The following is a 17,262-nucleotide window of genomic DNA, read 5'->3' as shown; positions in this document are numbered from 1 at the left end:
CTGGCCTCAATTGATGTCAGTCTGTCAGTAATGGGGGCCAATATACCATCCAGTTTTTTCTTAATTGCTGCCCAGAGTTTATTAGGTAAAGCCTCCACTTGAGGCTGGGGACCCAAGCCTGTTTTAGCAGATCGGCCCACAGGCTGTTTCTTTAGGCGCCCAACTGGTGCCAGACCCCCCGCTCTAGTGCGTCTTGTCTGAATTGAGACCGGGGGGGAAGGGGAGACCTCTACAACTGGGGGCTCTTGAGTATGGGTTGAAGAGGTGGACACACAATGATCAATAGTGTATGGTGGAGACGGCATGTGTTCTAGCTGATCTGCTAGATCCCTGGGAATACCTGGTGATTGCTGCTGTGTGTTTAGGACTGGGGTGTCAGGGTTGTCGTGGATGATGGCTGATGTCTTATTCCCAACCCCCATCGACAAGCGCCTTTCCGTTCTTTCTATTTCCTCGGTCAAAACACTAGCAGCTCTGACCAGATATGAGTCCAGGGTTGCTCCTACTACCCCATTTGATTTGATTCCAGTGGACTTCTTTTTCACCATGATTATATCTAACAAAATGACACTAAACACAGTACCTTGTCTTGATGTCAATCGCAGATAGTATGCCCAGCCCGGCCTCTTCCGGCCCCGGACGGCCACAGACGGCCCGCCCTCTGCCCGGGCTCAGCCCGGCGACGCCCGCGCGCGTCCCGCGAAGCGGAGGAAGCTGTCGCCTTTCTAGCGCCTCCGGACGCGCTGGCGGCGGAAGTGACGTCGGAGGAGGAGCAGGGGCTGCTGGGATTCGTAGTCTCCTCTCGCGGCTGCAGGTGAGATGGACCGCCAGCGAGGGAAACACCCTGCAGGAATGCCCCAGTCAACTGCCCCCCCAGGAATAGCACCGCTGGTCTCCAAATCCTGGCACAGGCACGAGCGTTCAACTGTTCCCTCCGCTCCGCCGAGGAAGCTGTCGCCTTTCTAGCGCCTTTCGTCATATAGATATCCACTTACGATAGGCAATAATAGTATATATTTTTGCTCCACTGACTCTAGGTACTTAGGGTATACTACAAATTAACATAAAATAATTCTGTGAAAGCACATACTAATAAAAATATTGACTTTATTACAAAAATGAGATTAAAACGTTGTATGTTAATATCAACGCCTCGCCAGGGGTAGTAAGCGCTATACAAATATAATTACAAATACAATTATAATATCACACATGATCTCAAAGTAAATATGCTTCAAATAGTAAATATGCTTCAAAAAGGGAAATTACCATTTAACAATTTTCATTTATGTAGTTCGTACTTAACAATTTAAGAAATTGTCCTGCAATGTTTTTAATCATAAAGACTAATGTATTTTTCTCTTGCTTGGTGTCACTATTCCCCGTGCTGTAACGTGAGCAGCACCATGACGTGACTGTAACGCCGGTATTTTATTATGAATGACAGTGAAGGCTTCTGCTGCGTGTTATATAGTAGACGGGGACACCCTACCCTGACAGGCAGACAAGGGGCAGGGATGCCTTAGACATTGGGACCGGTACAGTCCTGCTGAGCACTGCAGAAAACTCAACCTTGGAAGCTCTCAGCTCCTCGGGCTTGAGCCTGCCCATAATATACTGTAACGGGCGTGACAAGCGAGCATACTGGAGAACAAGCACCTCCCTCTTGGGTTCCGCCCTTCCATCTTCCCATCGACCCAAGACGCCAACTCGACCACGCCTCTACAGCCCTCAGATTGGCCACCACATAGTTTGAGCGGCGTGTCCTGGCCACGCCCTCCCATTAACCCCGCTGCGCCGCGTTGCTTGACTGGGCGAGCGCTTCCAGTTGAGAGATGGCGGCTGCTGCAGGTAGATCGCGGCTCCTACTGCTCACCGGCAGGAGCCACACACATGGGGGCTGCGGCGGCGGGGCAGCGCTGGTGGCGGCCGGCTTTCCAGGGCTGGGCGTCAGGCAGCGGCAGCACAGGACGGTGAGTGAGGCCAAGAAAGCCTGCAGGCACAGGGTCTGCTGTGGGGAGGGAGTTGACAGAAACCCTGGCCCCACCCCTGGATGTTCAAGCGGTAAAAGCCTCCAGGTACTCACGAATCGCCGGGGTCTTAAGGTTGGACCTGCCTGAGGTCCACCGAGTGCTCCCTCCCTGCAAAGAAAAGAAGAATAAAAATCCCCCCAAGTTTATGTTATGTCAACAAATCTTTTTCACTGTCGTTTCGCTTGCGTTCTTAAAATACTGAATTTAATATTGTCGATCTGCATTGGTTTGTTATACAAAATGCCTTATAACTGAGTTCTATGATATTGACGTAATTGATTGTTTTTACAAGTTCAGAAAATTAAAAAAGGTTAGTTTTTTATCTTTTCCATACTGGGTTAAACGAATACCATTATTTAGAATTTCAGTAACACGTTGGCCGAGCTCAGTAGACAACAGATCACTGACGTGCTAGTTTATTGGTCTTAATGTTTATAATAGGCTTTTTTTTTTTTGCTTATGGCCTTTTGGGATTCCCACAGGAAATCTAAGTGGCCCAGAGACTGGCGAAGAAGTCAAGACTGCCACTCGCCTGCACCACAGGCCGGCAGGAGCTCCCAGGAGGGGTGTGTGGAGCGTGTCAGAGTCTTCCTGTAGGGGAGGGACAGAGGGGAGTGGTGATTCCAGTGTGTAAAGCGTACTACAAGGCCCCGCCCGTGTAATGTCAATAATTATAATTGTGAGCCTGCTTTCTGGGGCCGCCCCGATGAGGAAACCTGAGCCATTGACGGTTGACTGGTTGTTGATTAACATCTCAAACGGGAATGCTGTATAGAGCTTTGACCGAGAGTACGTGATTCCCTTCTCTGGTGAGCTCTAACGGGGCTGCCTTTTTTTTGGTTGACCTTGACTGGATGAAAGGGTGGGATGGTCGTGCCTGGATTTGAACCCGTGACATTCATATCATCACTATGAACGATTCTGGGTCTAGCCTAAAGAGTCAGTGCTTAGAATGTCAACGCAATGCGTGTAAAGCGACCGCCCTCATTTAAAATGTTGCCACAATCCTACCCTTAATTTTGCAACCCAGCCCTGTCGCACATTTCACTACATAACGAGTAACAGATGAGGTGCTGCCCGCTGTGGTTAAAAGTTCCTGCGTTAAGCTCCGGCGGCATGTGGTGATGCAGTCGGCCACTGCCGCACATTTCAAATACTGTTCCATTGGACTTGATGGTAAAACGCTCCTAGAGAACAGACTGCATTACTAGTCCTTTAGTAACCCGTAAGCAAGAGTTGATGGATCCTTTAGTAGGCTCAACATCCTGCGGTTTCGGGCAAATTACCTAATCTCCCAGTGCATACCAAAAATGAATGTATCCTTGTGCTCGTGTAAAGTGCTCCATTACCTTCGAGTCGAGTTCGCGCTATATACAACTGCAACAAAACAAAAAAACTCCAGCAGGAGCCTTCGTATACGACCAGACCTTTCCCAAGTGCCTCTCGTGGCTCCAAGCCTATCGTGTGTCTGACGGGAAGAGAGCGATGGGCGGGCGGGCGATCGCAGCGTTCTCTCCGCATGCCAGCCTCTTTCAAGGTGTCGTAAGGGTTAATGTTTCTATGGTGCATTTTTTTCAGAAAGGGATTCCACTCGGGGCAGGCGGGGTAGGCGATCCGTGTTTTCTTATTCAGCGTAAGAGGTGCGCGTGCACTCCCTGGCATTCCAAGCTCCATGTGTGCTGTCCCCGCAGTCCAGCATCTTAGAGAGGGTGGGGTTACATCCGAGTTTCTCTGGGGGCTTCACAGGGCGGTGTGAGACAGGGGCAAGCGTAGCATCCAGTATGTTAAAGGAGTACTACTGTGCACTGGCAGGGTAAGCGTGTGCAACCCCTAGCTCTAGTGAGAAACAGATGCAAACATAGATAGAAATGAGGAAGTCGCAGTACTATTTCTGTGCGGGTGGGAGCGCATAGGCAGTTTAAGAGAGATTACTAACTGGAAACTGATATGTATTGTAGCGATGGAGCAGTGCCTCTGTAACTCATAATAACCGGGGGCGTTTTCAGTTTATAGCAGCAGTCCGGGAAAATGGGAATTACCTTTTTCATGGTTGTTATTTTGACGCAGGATTTTACATTGTCAAGCAGTATTTCCACAACCAGTAGCAGTAATACTTTCGGATTTAATATTATTGAGTGGTTCCCAATAAAGGTGATTTTAGACCACATTTCTTACCTACTTTAATAAAAGATGTTAAGGAAGGTCTTTCAACTACCTTCACAGCTTGCATCGTTGTTGTTTCTTTTAGCCCAGTTATTGGTTTATTGTATTGACTCATTAACCTCGTTAGGTTTGTGTATAGTTTTTTAATTCTTTTTCCTTCCGCCGTGGCCAGGTTTTGAAATCTTCTACCGTGATATTCTTCTTTACAGTGAAACTGTAAAATTGAGCATCACACACATCGCCTATCTGCCACACACAGATCGCTAAATGTAGTCTTAATTGACTGTTCGATCTGAGCAAAACAACATAAATGAACATAGAAGCTATCGTTTGCAATTCAGCAACGTCCCCTAGCCGTAAGCTTGAGTATACATACTTTCATGAACTTGTAATCGCACTGTAAATTCTTGGTTCACCTCAGTTTTTCACTGTTGAACACCCAAAAGTGCAACTTCCTTTTTTGTGTGGTCCTGTTCCTTGAGACGTTAAGCTTGTTGATAAAGCATATTTTCTCCTAGAAACCATGGGGTAAAAAAACATACAGAGTAACGTACCCTGCACTCCAAGCTAGTTCCCATCATGGGATTACTCATTAACTTAAGTGCAGGGAATTCTCAGATAATGTCAACACTTAAGGATTGAGACAGATGTATATACTTCTGCCCCAAAGTCTTTCTATATACTTTACAATATATGGTCTGTTGTTGCCTCAGTCGGGGTCACATTTGAAATTTTGTATTGAAATCGGTAGCATACAGAAATCAGCAAGGGCCCAGTAATACAGTTGCAATACCATGTATTGTACGCTGGAAGTAAAATTTTGGAATGCGTGCTGTTGAAGCTGCTGCCTTAGTCTAACTGTCCATATAGAGTTTACATTTTAACAAGGGAGTCCCAAGGATCACTAGGGACCTGGGGTAATAACTATATAAAGAAAAATACACTGTTCCCTATTAACAGTACTTTAGATGCAAAGAACCAAATTGTGAATGCAATTTATTCTAAGGAGTTTATGAAAACAATTTCAAGATGCATAGCTGCACTGTGGTTATTGGTGCCCAATAAACGTGCTCGGTGATTTCTTTAGAGGTGATACACTCAAAAGATAAATAGTGCTCAACAAGTGTATCAAACACGAGCTGCACAGCCCTGTAGAGCAAATTCTCAGAAATCATATAGGGTACGTGGTTTTAAAGAGGACGGCGTTTCGATCTCAATAAAAATAAATGCATTTTATTTGCTATTTGATTCTTTGCCACTAAAGCATTGTTACTAGGGACCAGTGTCTTTTTTTTTTTTTGTACATATAGATTTAAAGGCAAAGGGTGGACCAATTTAGGGTTGATATATTTAATGCAGCACTTTTGCAATTAATAATTTGTCTCTAGGACACGGCCATTGTAGTTCACTGGTATTAAATATGTAATTCTTTAAGTTTCTGACAGTCACCAGAGGAAGAGACGACTAGTGATGCCTTAGTGTGATTCCTGGCATTATGCCTAGAGGGATTGAGGGGTCCTTGGCAGAAGTTGCGGTTCTGGCACAAGCAGGGATAAACGGGAGAGTTACCATATGTTCTCTCCCCAGCAATAGTCTTCCCCCCCCCCCCCCCCCCGGTGCTCTGAATAAGAAGGCAACCACAGTCACCTGACAGTCAGAGGGATGCGCCAAGACCTCACGGATTGGGATAATAGTTTACAAGATGAAGGCCAGTACCAATCAAGCTCAGTGGATTACCACAGTTCTCAGCCAAAATAAATTACACAAGTGGCATCAATACCACTAATTCCAAACAGTCTGTTGTGGTGCATGATCCTGCAGCCACCAACGTGCCAAAACGTATCAGCGCAGATCTCGCAGCATCATACAAAGCGCCACTAGTTGCAGTTATGGGCTGTATGTTTTATCAGTCTATTTCGGGATGCTAGTACAATCACATGTATCAGAAACACTAATCCCATAAACTGGTAAATAAACGTGAAGCTTAGTGTACACACTTTTCCACTTCTCACCTTCCAAAATTAGAAACGGAACTTCCGGATATACTGACAAGGGACTGATCTCATCTTGTGAGTTATTTTAAACACCAAGATGCTGCTAAACCCTGGTGTGGCGAGAAGACCTATTCTTAGCAGAAAATATTATCCATTTAACTATAGGAACAGCAAGCTTCGTATTTACAGAACAGTAGTGCATAAGGAGCAAGATTTAGTAATGTTGTATGCTTTCTGTTAGGTTATATTTGTAGAGTAACCATGTCTTCTAGAGCTGGTGTCAACTGCATCGCTCTTTGCTGAATGGCTAACACGTCTTCTGGCATTCTTACTTGCCAGCAAAGAGCCTAAATAGAACGGCAGCTGGTTCAGGCACCCCTCCATTCGGGTTAAGTGGCAGGGATCTAGAACAGCCAATTTGTAGAGGGTGGTTTGTATTTATCTAATGGAACGGAATGAACTGTGTAATGCCTTTCCTTAATGATGCAGTACCTCATGGTTGAATGTATCAAGAGATATTTCATGGGTTCGGCAAAACCGTGAGTCGGGCCTTCCCCCGAAATGGGCATTTGTTTTCAACACCTGTAAGGTTTGTATCTCATTTAACCTGAAGCTGCATTATTACAAGTGAAGTAAGTAGTTTTTGACAGCATGCTCTTGAAGTTGTGTTGATTATTTTTGAGGTTTGCAAACAGTTTATTCCTAGAGTTCTCTTCTCTGATAAAGGAGTGAAATTTGACCTTTTTGGGAGATGGGCTTTTTTCTTGGGTGAAAGAGGCGTTCAGGGTTTTCAGGTGGATGTTAGCTAAAGAAGCATCACTGTTCTATGTTTTCTGCCATGCATGCATTCTCAATAAGGGACAATGGTTTATGGGATAACCTTGTCAAAGGAAGATGATACAGTAATAGAAGATGTAATTGGATGACGCATGAATATTCAAAAATGAAATACGACCTGCTTATAGCTTTGAAGCGGAAGCCCAACACATTTTGACGAGGCGGGTGCTTGCTAGAGACACTCAACATGATATAGAACAGGGGTCTCCACAGTAACTCGTGAGCTACTTTAGCTCGCCATCCACCTCTTAGTAGATCACCTATGTGCAGCCCCGCTTATTAAATTAGAAAGCTTATGCTTGGTTGAATAATTATACATATAAAAAATTGAAATTATACAGCACTAATGATATTAGTAGCTGTCAATGCGTTTCATTGAACATAAGTAGCTCTCAGTACAGAAAAGGTTGGAAACCCCCTGACAACAGAAGGTGGTTCAGCAAGTTGAAGATGTTGTTGCCTACAGTTAAAGTATGAACCGTCTCAAGGCCAGATCAGCCTTTATTTTTGCCAGCTGATAAAGTATCTTTACATTTCATACAATACGCTTAAAGGAGTCCTGAAACAAAACTATTGCATGGGACACTGTATACAGTATTATGATTGATTTATTGTAAGCAAGAGATGCAGAAATTTAATTAATTTTGTTAATCGTAAGCTGAAAGAGTTTGCTAAGAGGTACCGAAGAATCCGGACAATTCCCCATAGAAGTGGTGGGTGCTATGAGCATGAAGGAAAAATCGGTTATGTTTCGAAGTGGGTTTTGTGGCTCCTCAGAACCCTGAGGAGATGTGATAGCCCCTCAAAGGAATAGCCGGAAAATGTTATTACTAAAAGAAACCAGAGTACCCAAATCATTTTCTTGCTGTTGGGTGTCTGTGTCAATAAAGATATTATTTTCTAGGTTGCTTAACTTATTTAGGCGAGCGTCCTAGACCAGCATTGAGAGAGAAGATTATTAAAATTTTGTGTTGGACTTCAACTATCAACACATCATTTTGAGCTTCTGTCACTAGTAATATCAATGAACCTGGACACCGGTAACATTTGTTTACCAGAACTCATAACATTTCTGATTAAATCGATCTAAAATGTAGCAGTCCATGTGGCTAGACAAAAGCAACTCCCACATTTACTCCCATTTTGAAGCTACACTAGTCCTCCATTGAAAGACCAGTATTAAGGAATTTGTGTTTATTCCACAATCAGATATTGACCCTTCTTTCCTACTTCAAAATGGAAGCTGTTGGTTCAGATAACATGCAAATGGGTTTTTTAACATAATATATCTCCATTCGTTCACCTTACAAGTTAGTCAGTTCGCTTTATTCAATACTTATATTATAAAATCATAAAAGTACAGATAAACACAATTAAAACCAAAACATCCGTACAAAAAAGTTATTTACAGAACCAGTTAAAAATGGTAAAAAGGTTTGTAGCATTCATAGTTAAGAAACAGTTAATAAAAACCCAGCTGATGGAAACAAAGGTTTGAAATTCATGCTTGGATATTATGCAATTACCTGATCTTTCGTGATTGAATTAAAAAGACGCCACAGAAAAACAAACCATGGGGTTAGGCAAAGATTGTAGAAAGTACATTGCTACACAACATTGTTTAAATAGGTATTTACACATCAGTGGCAATAAAAATCTTTTGCGGGGTTCCATACAAAATTTGCAAAACAGAAAAATGTGTAAATGTGATTGTACAGAAACACCATCACAAGGACAAAATGGTAATCATTTTAAGGAATAAATTCCAGCTGGATGGGCCAACACAAGGGATTAAATTCAGTCGAAATCTGATTAAAAAGAATCTATGACATGAGTTTGTCACAGTGAATAAGTATAAAGATGCCCCTTCCTGTGCCATTGGTCCCTCTAAATATAATTTGGCCGATACTTTTGTGGAGTTTGTCTTCAATCTTACATTGGCCCTTTGTTTAAGGAAGTGGGATTTTCTATCCCTTTCAAGATGTTGGAGCAGTCACTGGGGGAAACAAATAGACACTCTAGGACTAGATTTAATGTAAGAGATCCACAGGATCCTATGGGCATTTTCCAGAGATAGGCAATCTTCTACTAGCTTTTGGGTGGCATGAATCGATTCCCTTCTCCAGATAGTGCCACAAGATGATTGGAGCCAGGTTAATTGTATCGATAACATATGGGACATCTGATTCTGTATGGGCAATTAAATTGGAGCAGCTTACGGGAAGGCCTTCTAATGTTTTCCAAAAGGTGTCCTCTATGGTTTGGAGGGTTGAGGGGCTAGTAAAACCCCATATGACTACCCCTGTGGGTGGTTACAGTAGAAGAGTGTATTTATACAGAATATTATATTTTTGCCTTATTCATTCTTGCCTGTGAGAAACGCACACCTACACTGCTTTCTGCTCTACTTCCACCAGTAGCTATTATTGTCCCACTGAGCTCCATCTAAACCAATCCACCTCACGTGGAGAAGTTAAGTGTACCCTTGTGTCAACATTACAATTTAAGTTTACTTAAAACAGAACCTCACGTTTGTACCAAGTATGGAGTCAGGAGCCTTGATTTAAAGCCTGCAAAACAAATTGGCACACACAATTACATGAATATTTACAGTGAAAGCACAACAGTGTAATTTTGTTTCAGCTACAGCTTTCCATTTGCACTTACAATACTACAGCAACAGATTATGCTGGGCCACCGAACTAAAGTGGAAATTTCGAAAAGAAATCACTGGCAAGAATTAAGATAGTTAAATATCACCTGTTGTGTTGTATAGTTTTGTTCACTTCGCATGCTGCACCTTGCATAACATGTTGTTTGTGCACAACGTCTACCCCTGACCTAACCTACCAAGGTCTTTCTTACTTGACAGACACAATGGTTACTTTACTTTGTTTGAAATTATAGTTTACTCATTCATTCCAGTTGAAAATGATAACTGGGATTCAACAATCGCATTAGGTTTCCGACCAAGAATTCCCCGCCTTATCACAAATTTCTGTAAACAGCTTGGTACACTGTCTACTGGTGGCAACATGACAGGTGAAAATGCACTTGTCGAAAGTTCTTTTCTGGACTACCTGTTATCTTGGAGTTTTTTTCCCCTCAAATTGAGGTAGTCTGTGTTGTGACTGAACTGTGGCAAGCTTTGTTCTTTTTGCAATCAATGCGACCACCTGCCGGGTGTTGCACTCATTTTAAGCATTACAGTTCAAGAGTGGGGCTCGCTATTCATTTTTTTTAAGACTGGGTACGAGATAGGCAGATAAAGTAGGATTCTAAAAACAGTGCTTTTATTGTATAACAATCATAGGCATGGTTATTTTGTTCCCATTCTATATTTGTCTGAGAACGATGTAGATTTCCCACGAGCAAGGTCATTAAAATGTCTCCTTGCTAAATGTAGTTGGTGTTCCTTGCTAGTTTTCTGTGGAGGCACAGCTCTTGACTGCCCATTGTGTTCAAGCATAGAATGCACCGAGGGTGATTGCTGCAAACGCTTAGAATCCGCACGGGTAACTTTACGCAGTTTGTTTCGAAGTCTAAGTTGGAATCGAAAAGAACCAGTGATTAAATTGAGGCTGGATTAGAATAGAAAAACTTCATGAATGCTTAGCATGCAGTCTGTTGTTGGATTTCGGAAATCAAGCCTTGCATTATCACTAGAGCGTTTGGTTGGTTGGTTTAGCATGAGAAATTTGCCCTGTAGCAGGCCCATGAGACCTCTAATAGTGTAGTGTTGCCCAAAAACTCTGGTTAAAAAAATCTTTATTTAGACTTTAAAGAGTAGGTACACACGTATGTTAGGCCTCATCTTTTTAAACCCAGTTTTTTAACAACTGAGCCATTATAGGTGATTAAGGCATGTGCCTAAATATTAACCGTATATGCCGATACATTTAATAATCCTGACTTTGTAATGAATTAAATATGTCAAGCTTGCTTTTTTTACAACTATTAATTTTTATAAATCAGGGCATTTGTTTGGAAAAACTGCAATGGTGATGTAATTTGAAATCAAAAGGTGGACACCAACATTCGTTTTTTTGGAGCTGGTTTTGCATATATTAGTTGCGAACTATGCAGGAAAGTAATGTACAACATTTTTTTTAATTCACTTTTTTAAATGTATCACTTTCACGACTCTCATCAGATGTTCTTCCTTTTTACAGAATTGTCTTTTTGAATAAGGGGAGTAGTATTTCAAGAAAGTATTTGTCATTTTGCAGGGTCTTTCTAAAATCCTCCAAGGTCACCATAGACCAGGTGCTTTTGGGGCATTGGGTAACCTTCTTTGACAATCAAGATAGCAAAACGCAGCCCGGAAAGTGTACTGAATCTGCTGCCTAGCTACTTGCTTCACAGAAAGTTAGCAACGGGTACCTTTTTACACTTTCAGAGTACCTAGTTTCACAGGTTTTAACTTGTAGGACATGCAATGCACCATGTATTTTAAATATTGCCTTGAATTTATAAACATTATGAATCTTTCCCTTGAGATTCAATACCATTGACCATGGAGTGCTTCTTATCTTCCTGTAGCCATTGATTGAGGTGACGTTTAGGGTCTGGGTCTAGCTGAGTTAGTGTGTCCGTTAAGGCCACACCAAGTCAGAGCATGCCCTTCATTTCGCTGGACAAGTGGATTTATTGTGGAATAGCTTGAAATGAGTCACCACGATTTCACCCCCTCTTCAGTATCGATCTTGAACCAATACATTGCATCATTGTACACACTGTCAGGACTTCGACATGTATGCTAAAGACACCGTGTTGGTGGTCAGTCTGGTTAGCAAAGTACTGTGGTTGGGAATCGTTCACAAGACACCACTATTGCTTTTTCAAGCACCTCCAGAAATATGCAAATGAATCCACTTACTGACCTAAATGTGGAAATAGTTAATGTGCTATTTACTGACCCATTGCCATCCACTCAGTTGCTTTGCTGGGCATCCTCCTTATGTGCTGCTTATATTCTGAGAAAAGTCGTTTGTAACCCCGGTACGCTTGCAGCTTTGGTGACAGTTTTATTGTATAATGCTTTTTGATACTGCTTCTATTTCTGCAGACCTCCTTTTGAAACAGCCATGCGCCAAAATTTGAGGTATGATTGGGATTTCCTTTGCTTGTGGTAATTGTTTCTTAAGTTAGTTGTATTATTAGTATTGTACTAATTGAGTTCTGTAACTTCCCATTAAGCACTAGGGTTGTTAGACAACCCTAGAGTTGTCTAGTCAGTGGAGAATAAATTAGATATGTAAAGCTCTGGTGGAAGAAGCTTTTTAATTTTTTTTTTTTTTTAAAGGGATCTTCTCTTGGCTTGATGTTTCTCGACGCACGCCATCTGTTATGAACTACATTTTAGAGCTTGTGCTAAAACGGGAATATTCTTGTGGCACATAATTGCATTTTAAAGTTTGTAATGACCTGGGTGAATAATCTGTATGAACAACGGTTCATACTTAGAACATGTCTGGTAATCTTGTTCGAAAGGAGTTTGGTCAAACTTCATGAGTAGCTCCGTGAACAACTGTCAAGCTCTTGAGTGCTTTTTTTTGGTTGTTTTCTTTTTACGGTCAGTGATGGAAGTGGTGTGCTGATTGGCTGCAATTTGGTTTGAGAGTGCATGCTTGCACAGAGTTAATTTTGACACCACGTGTGGGTCTATAGATCAATATAAGATGGTGGAATCTGAAGCAATCCTTGGTTTCAGTGTAGCTCTTTATGTTCTTATTGTGTCTGGGTAACAAGTATTTTCTAAAAATTCCAGGTAGAGGTTCACTGCAAGCATACACAGGCTTTTGATGGTGAGAACTGGGTTCCGATGTCCCAGAGTATTTTTGTTTGGCTGTAGTAATACTTAATGTCTTTCTTAGTTCAGATTCTTGGATGTTTTTCTCTTCTGCAGTGCAAGAGCAGAAGAGGGCCCACAAAGACACACAACTTTCTATACCATTAGTGTTATATGGTTATTGTGAGGACACATTTGGGTTATAACTTTTATTGTACATACCTTGAAAATATAATAGTTGCCTAAATAATCTAAATGAAGCTTTTCACTTTATTGATTTATACATTGTTAAAATGCTTTGCACAAGTGGTATGTGAATCTGTCTCTTTTAAGATGCTACGTGTTAACTACCAAAAAATCTAAAAATAAATTATTAATGCAAAACACTTCTGTACACAAATATGACTCCTTATTTGTAGGTTTGTCTACACCAAATTTTCTGCTGATTGCAGCATCAAGTCTGTAGTTGAAAGTGTTTTTAATTTATTTCCAGTGAGATGAAAGCAGATTTGTTGTTTGTAGCAGCATTACATTGCAGAAATCTCTGTATCTGGTCCCACTACCTTCCTGATCAACCATGACTGCTGGTGTTGCAGGACATATCGGTTAGTCTTGTCGTCAATGAACACACAAATTGTAATTTCGTGACTTTTACTTAATTAAAATCTATCTTTTCATTAATGTACAACATCCTTAATGGTAATGTTCTAAAATGCAGATCCATGAATTACAAAAAAAGATGGTCATCTTCGGGCCCTGTGATCACACTGTAGAGTAACTAGTTGCACATTATTTTGAACATGTACAGTTAGTTCAGGGGGCTCGAACCTTTTCTCTAATAAGCGCTACTTTTGTTCAGTGAATAGAATTGTGAGCTTCTACTATTAGTTTTGTAATAGGGGCCACATCACACAAGATTACCATAATGGCCACCCTATGCAAGATTACCAGCAGTGATCATCACTGTGCATCAGGAGGGTTGTCAGCAGTAATGAAAAAAAAACGCTTTGTCAATTTAGAATGCCTTTACATGGGTAATGCATAACAGCCAAAGCTGCAATGCCAGATCATCACAATAATATTGTTAGTAGTAAGTTCCTGACTGCCACATGATTTCACTCAAATATCAGCTTTAAATATATTTTGCAAACTCATCTATTTTCCTCCAAATATCAACTTTTTTGTTCTGAAAATACATTTTCAACGCAAATACACACTTAAACTTTGGTTTCCAAATAATCAACCAAGCAAAATTTTTAAATTTAGCGGACGGGACTGCACTAAGGAGGGGTACATTAGGTTACCTGGAGTGCTACCAGTAGCTCACGAGCTACTCGTCGGAGAAGCCTGTTGCTTTAGAAGAGGCAGTTTTGTGCAGTGATGGAAGTATGGATTACGGCTGCCACAATTTACACTGCATGGAAATCCACCCTCTTCCAAAGACTTGGAGGCATCTTTTACTTTGCACATTGGTCGCCAAAAGATCTCATGGGGGATTTTTTTTCATTTTGAAGTTTTACATTTTAGGTCGAGCCTGGGCAGCGCATGTGCTGCTTTGCGAAGCATGCTGTATTATGGTATGGACTTGAAGCTCCGCCCATCTTTTCAGTTGGCTCCTGTTACTGTCCTTTCTAAGTGATTGCTTTTGATTCATTAATAGGCTTAGTAGTCCCTCCTTAGTACCCCATTGTACTCTTGTGAAACCTCCCATGAGTACTGTCCCTTTTACTTTAGTTGGTACTCAGTATGCTTTATTTAGTCTATGAGCACTATTTTCTTGAATGATTTCTCCTATTCCACCCACGGCATACTTTTCTGTAACGCAGCAAGGCGCCTGCTTTTATATATTTTGTTTTTAGTAATGGCGGACGCGTCACATTTACAAAACAATCTTGTTTAGTAATGGCGAACGTGTCCTATTTAAAAAAACTGCTTGCACCTTTTCATCGACATTTTAATTTTATGGCAGTGCAGTCTGCTTTAACTATCGAAGCTGCACTCTTTTCTCTCTTTGTGTTGCCAGCGCATTCTGCTTTGGCTATAGCAGCTGCACTCTTTTATTTATTTACATTGCCAGCGAGTTCTGCTTTAACTATAGCGGCCGCCATCTTTTCTTTTTATCGGAGTACTAGCCATTGGCGGCCGCACACCTGAGGTGGGGAGGCGCGCATCATGCTCATGAACGTGTTTTTCCGCCAGGTGTTTTGCCGTACTATACAGAGAAGTCATTGAGCCGTTTCATTGCACAAGGTAACATTCTTTTTTTAAATCCGCTTGCCCATAGCTCATCTCCCCAATCTCCCGTGCCCAGCACCATCTCACCCATTCCACTTGCCCCCCCACCACCCCTCCGAGGTCGAGACCTCTTTCCGCTGTATATTGATTTCCCACGCCTTTTTTCCCCCAGCTTTAATAAAAAGCGATCTCCACTGCTTTACATAAGCACTGGTTTCATTACACACCGTAACATTCTTTTTATTTTTTGTCAGCTTGCCCATAAAAATGGAAATACCGCTGTGCAAATTTCATCATAACAAACATTTGCAATGTAATAGGTCTCACATTTGTGAGAGTTTGAGCTATTTACATTGTAAATGACAATGTCTTTTATTTGTTAGCTTTCAAAGCAGATGAATAAAAGACATTGTCATTTACAATGCCAATAGCTTAAACTCTCGCAAATGCGAGACCTATTGCATTACAAATGCATGTTTTGTAATCATTCTGTGTACAGTCATTGAACACTCATTCATAAAGTGATGTATTACAGTTAGGTTGTTTAGGGTTGCGGGAAAAAACGAAGGGGAATTTGTACCATTCCACGGTTCCATGTAAAAAGAAAAGAACGGTAAAAAACTGACTGTATGCATCGCCTAGTACGAAAACCCTGATCTGTTTTCAATGTTTAAACACACCCTAACTTGTTCATGCTTATTGTATGACCGAGCTAATTTCTTATTTTAACTGGTCAGTGAAGGAGATGAAGGCACGAGAATAACTGTGAGGCTCAGGGAGTTAGTAAAGGAGGCCTTTATCAGAAGTCCTCGTGATGAGGCGGTAGTAGTAGAAACAGTTATGTATTTAACTTGAGAAACGCGAAACGTGGGCGTCTCCTAAAGCTCCAGTCAGGGTCTGGCAGGGAATAAGAAGGACCGCGCTGATGCAGTATGCAAGGGAATGGGAGGGGGAGAGAGGATTCAAGAAAGATTTTGGATGCAGCAGGCGGCTGCGCACAGCTCTTGCTTCCTTCTCGTTCAACCAATTATGGTCATGATTTTTGCCGAGCCTGAAACGTGATCGCTTGCCAATTCTGCACATCCGGTTTTGCATTGTGCGCTCTTGTCCGCAAATCCAGTGATTCTGTGAAAGCAAGGCATTCCCTCGCAGCAGTAGTGAAGGGAAGATTCTTTCAAGAAGTCCTAGGCCCAAGAATTCCATGCCCTGTCCTGTTTTTCCTTCTGCGTTTCAGTTAAGGTACCTGCAGTCCTACGTGAATCCTTCAATTGAAAATAGTAATAAAGGAGGGCCTTTGGTGTCCCCAACCACAATTCTACAGTGCTACCAGGCGCTAATTCTCCGGCATGTCTTGTTTATGTTGTACGGGGAGTTCTTTGCATTACTCGTTTGTTTAAAAAACAAACAGAAAAACTCTTCCACGAATTAAAGGAATTTTATTCATATAAATGCTTTGAAAGTGTTTTTGAGTTGCTGGGTAAAAGCTCCAACATCGTCAGTCTGTCCCATTCAAAAGTCACAATGTAGTTCCAAATGCAATCCCAATCTCCGAGGTAAAGGTCGATGTTCTGCCTGTGTACATTGTTCCCACCATCAGGAAGTTATTGGCATTCCTTCAACCGTATGTGGTTTCTGCCTGTACAACAGGGCGTAGTCTTAAATGTCCATTATCTTCTGTTGCCAGTCTTAGCATTTCACGTCTGCACCCAATGCAGTGATGACTTGCTTATTTAATTTTAAATCTATAGAAAGCATTGTAGCATGCCCCACCCTAACCATACACTGGATCTGTTTCCATGGCACTATACTGCATGTTAAATCCTGTGGAAAGCTGTCAGCAGCATGAAGTGTTGTGTGATTTTAGGAGGAGTCTTAAAATGGTTGTTGGAGACATTTTAACATGTTATAGCGCCATGTTTTGCTATATTTTCTTAAAGTGGAAACCATGTTCTGCCAGAAAGCGAATATTTTGGACTTTGGCAAGAACAGAGCAGTTCGCTGGCTTTGCACAAAGGAAATGCTGATAAGTAATTAAAAAAGATGTTACCTATGGGCTGCTACACGCAGTACTTAATGCTGAAGGCTGCTGCACACCATGTCCCTCAAGTGCGTCTGCAGCACAAGCAAAGGTGCGTGTCTGGCTGAAGGCTCCATGCGCTTAGCTGAATCGATTTGCTGATCTGCTCAGAGGGCTGGTTCTAGTTGTGGC

At 41.9% G+C, this 17,262-nt stretch overlaps 1 protein-coding gene across 2 annotated transcripts in view; it reads left to right on the top strand.

The window, feature by feature from the left end:
- Positions 1-1,794: 1,794 nt before the first annotated feature.
- The window catches only part of MCU (mitochondrial calcium uniporter), a 695,883-nt gene continuing 680,415 nt past the window's right edge, over positions 1,795-17,262 (top strand). The window contains exon 1 of one of the 2 annotated variants that reach the window (XM_085603823.1): positions 1,795-1,973. In XM_085603823.1, the coding sequence (XP_085459949.1) occupies positions 1,836-1,973 (138 nt within the window). In that variant the 5' untranslated portion in view covers positions 1,795-1,835. The remainder of the gene's footprint in view (positions 1,974-17,262) is intronic. The other variant, XM_085603822.1, reaches the window with a different exon arrangement.

Source organism: Triturus cristatus, chromosome 1_2, assembly GCF_964204655.1.
Source record: "Triturus cristatus chromosome 1_2, aTriCri1.1, whole genome shotgun sequence".
NCBI lineage: Eukaryota > Metazoa > Chordata > Amphibia > Caudata > Salamandridae > Triturus > Triturus cristatus.
This window is presented reverse-complemented; position numbering and strand designations above follow the sequence as displayed.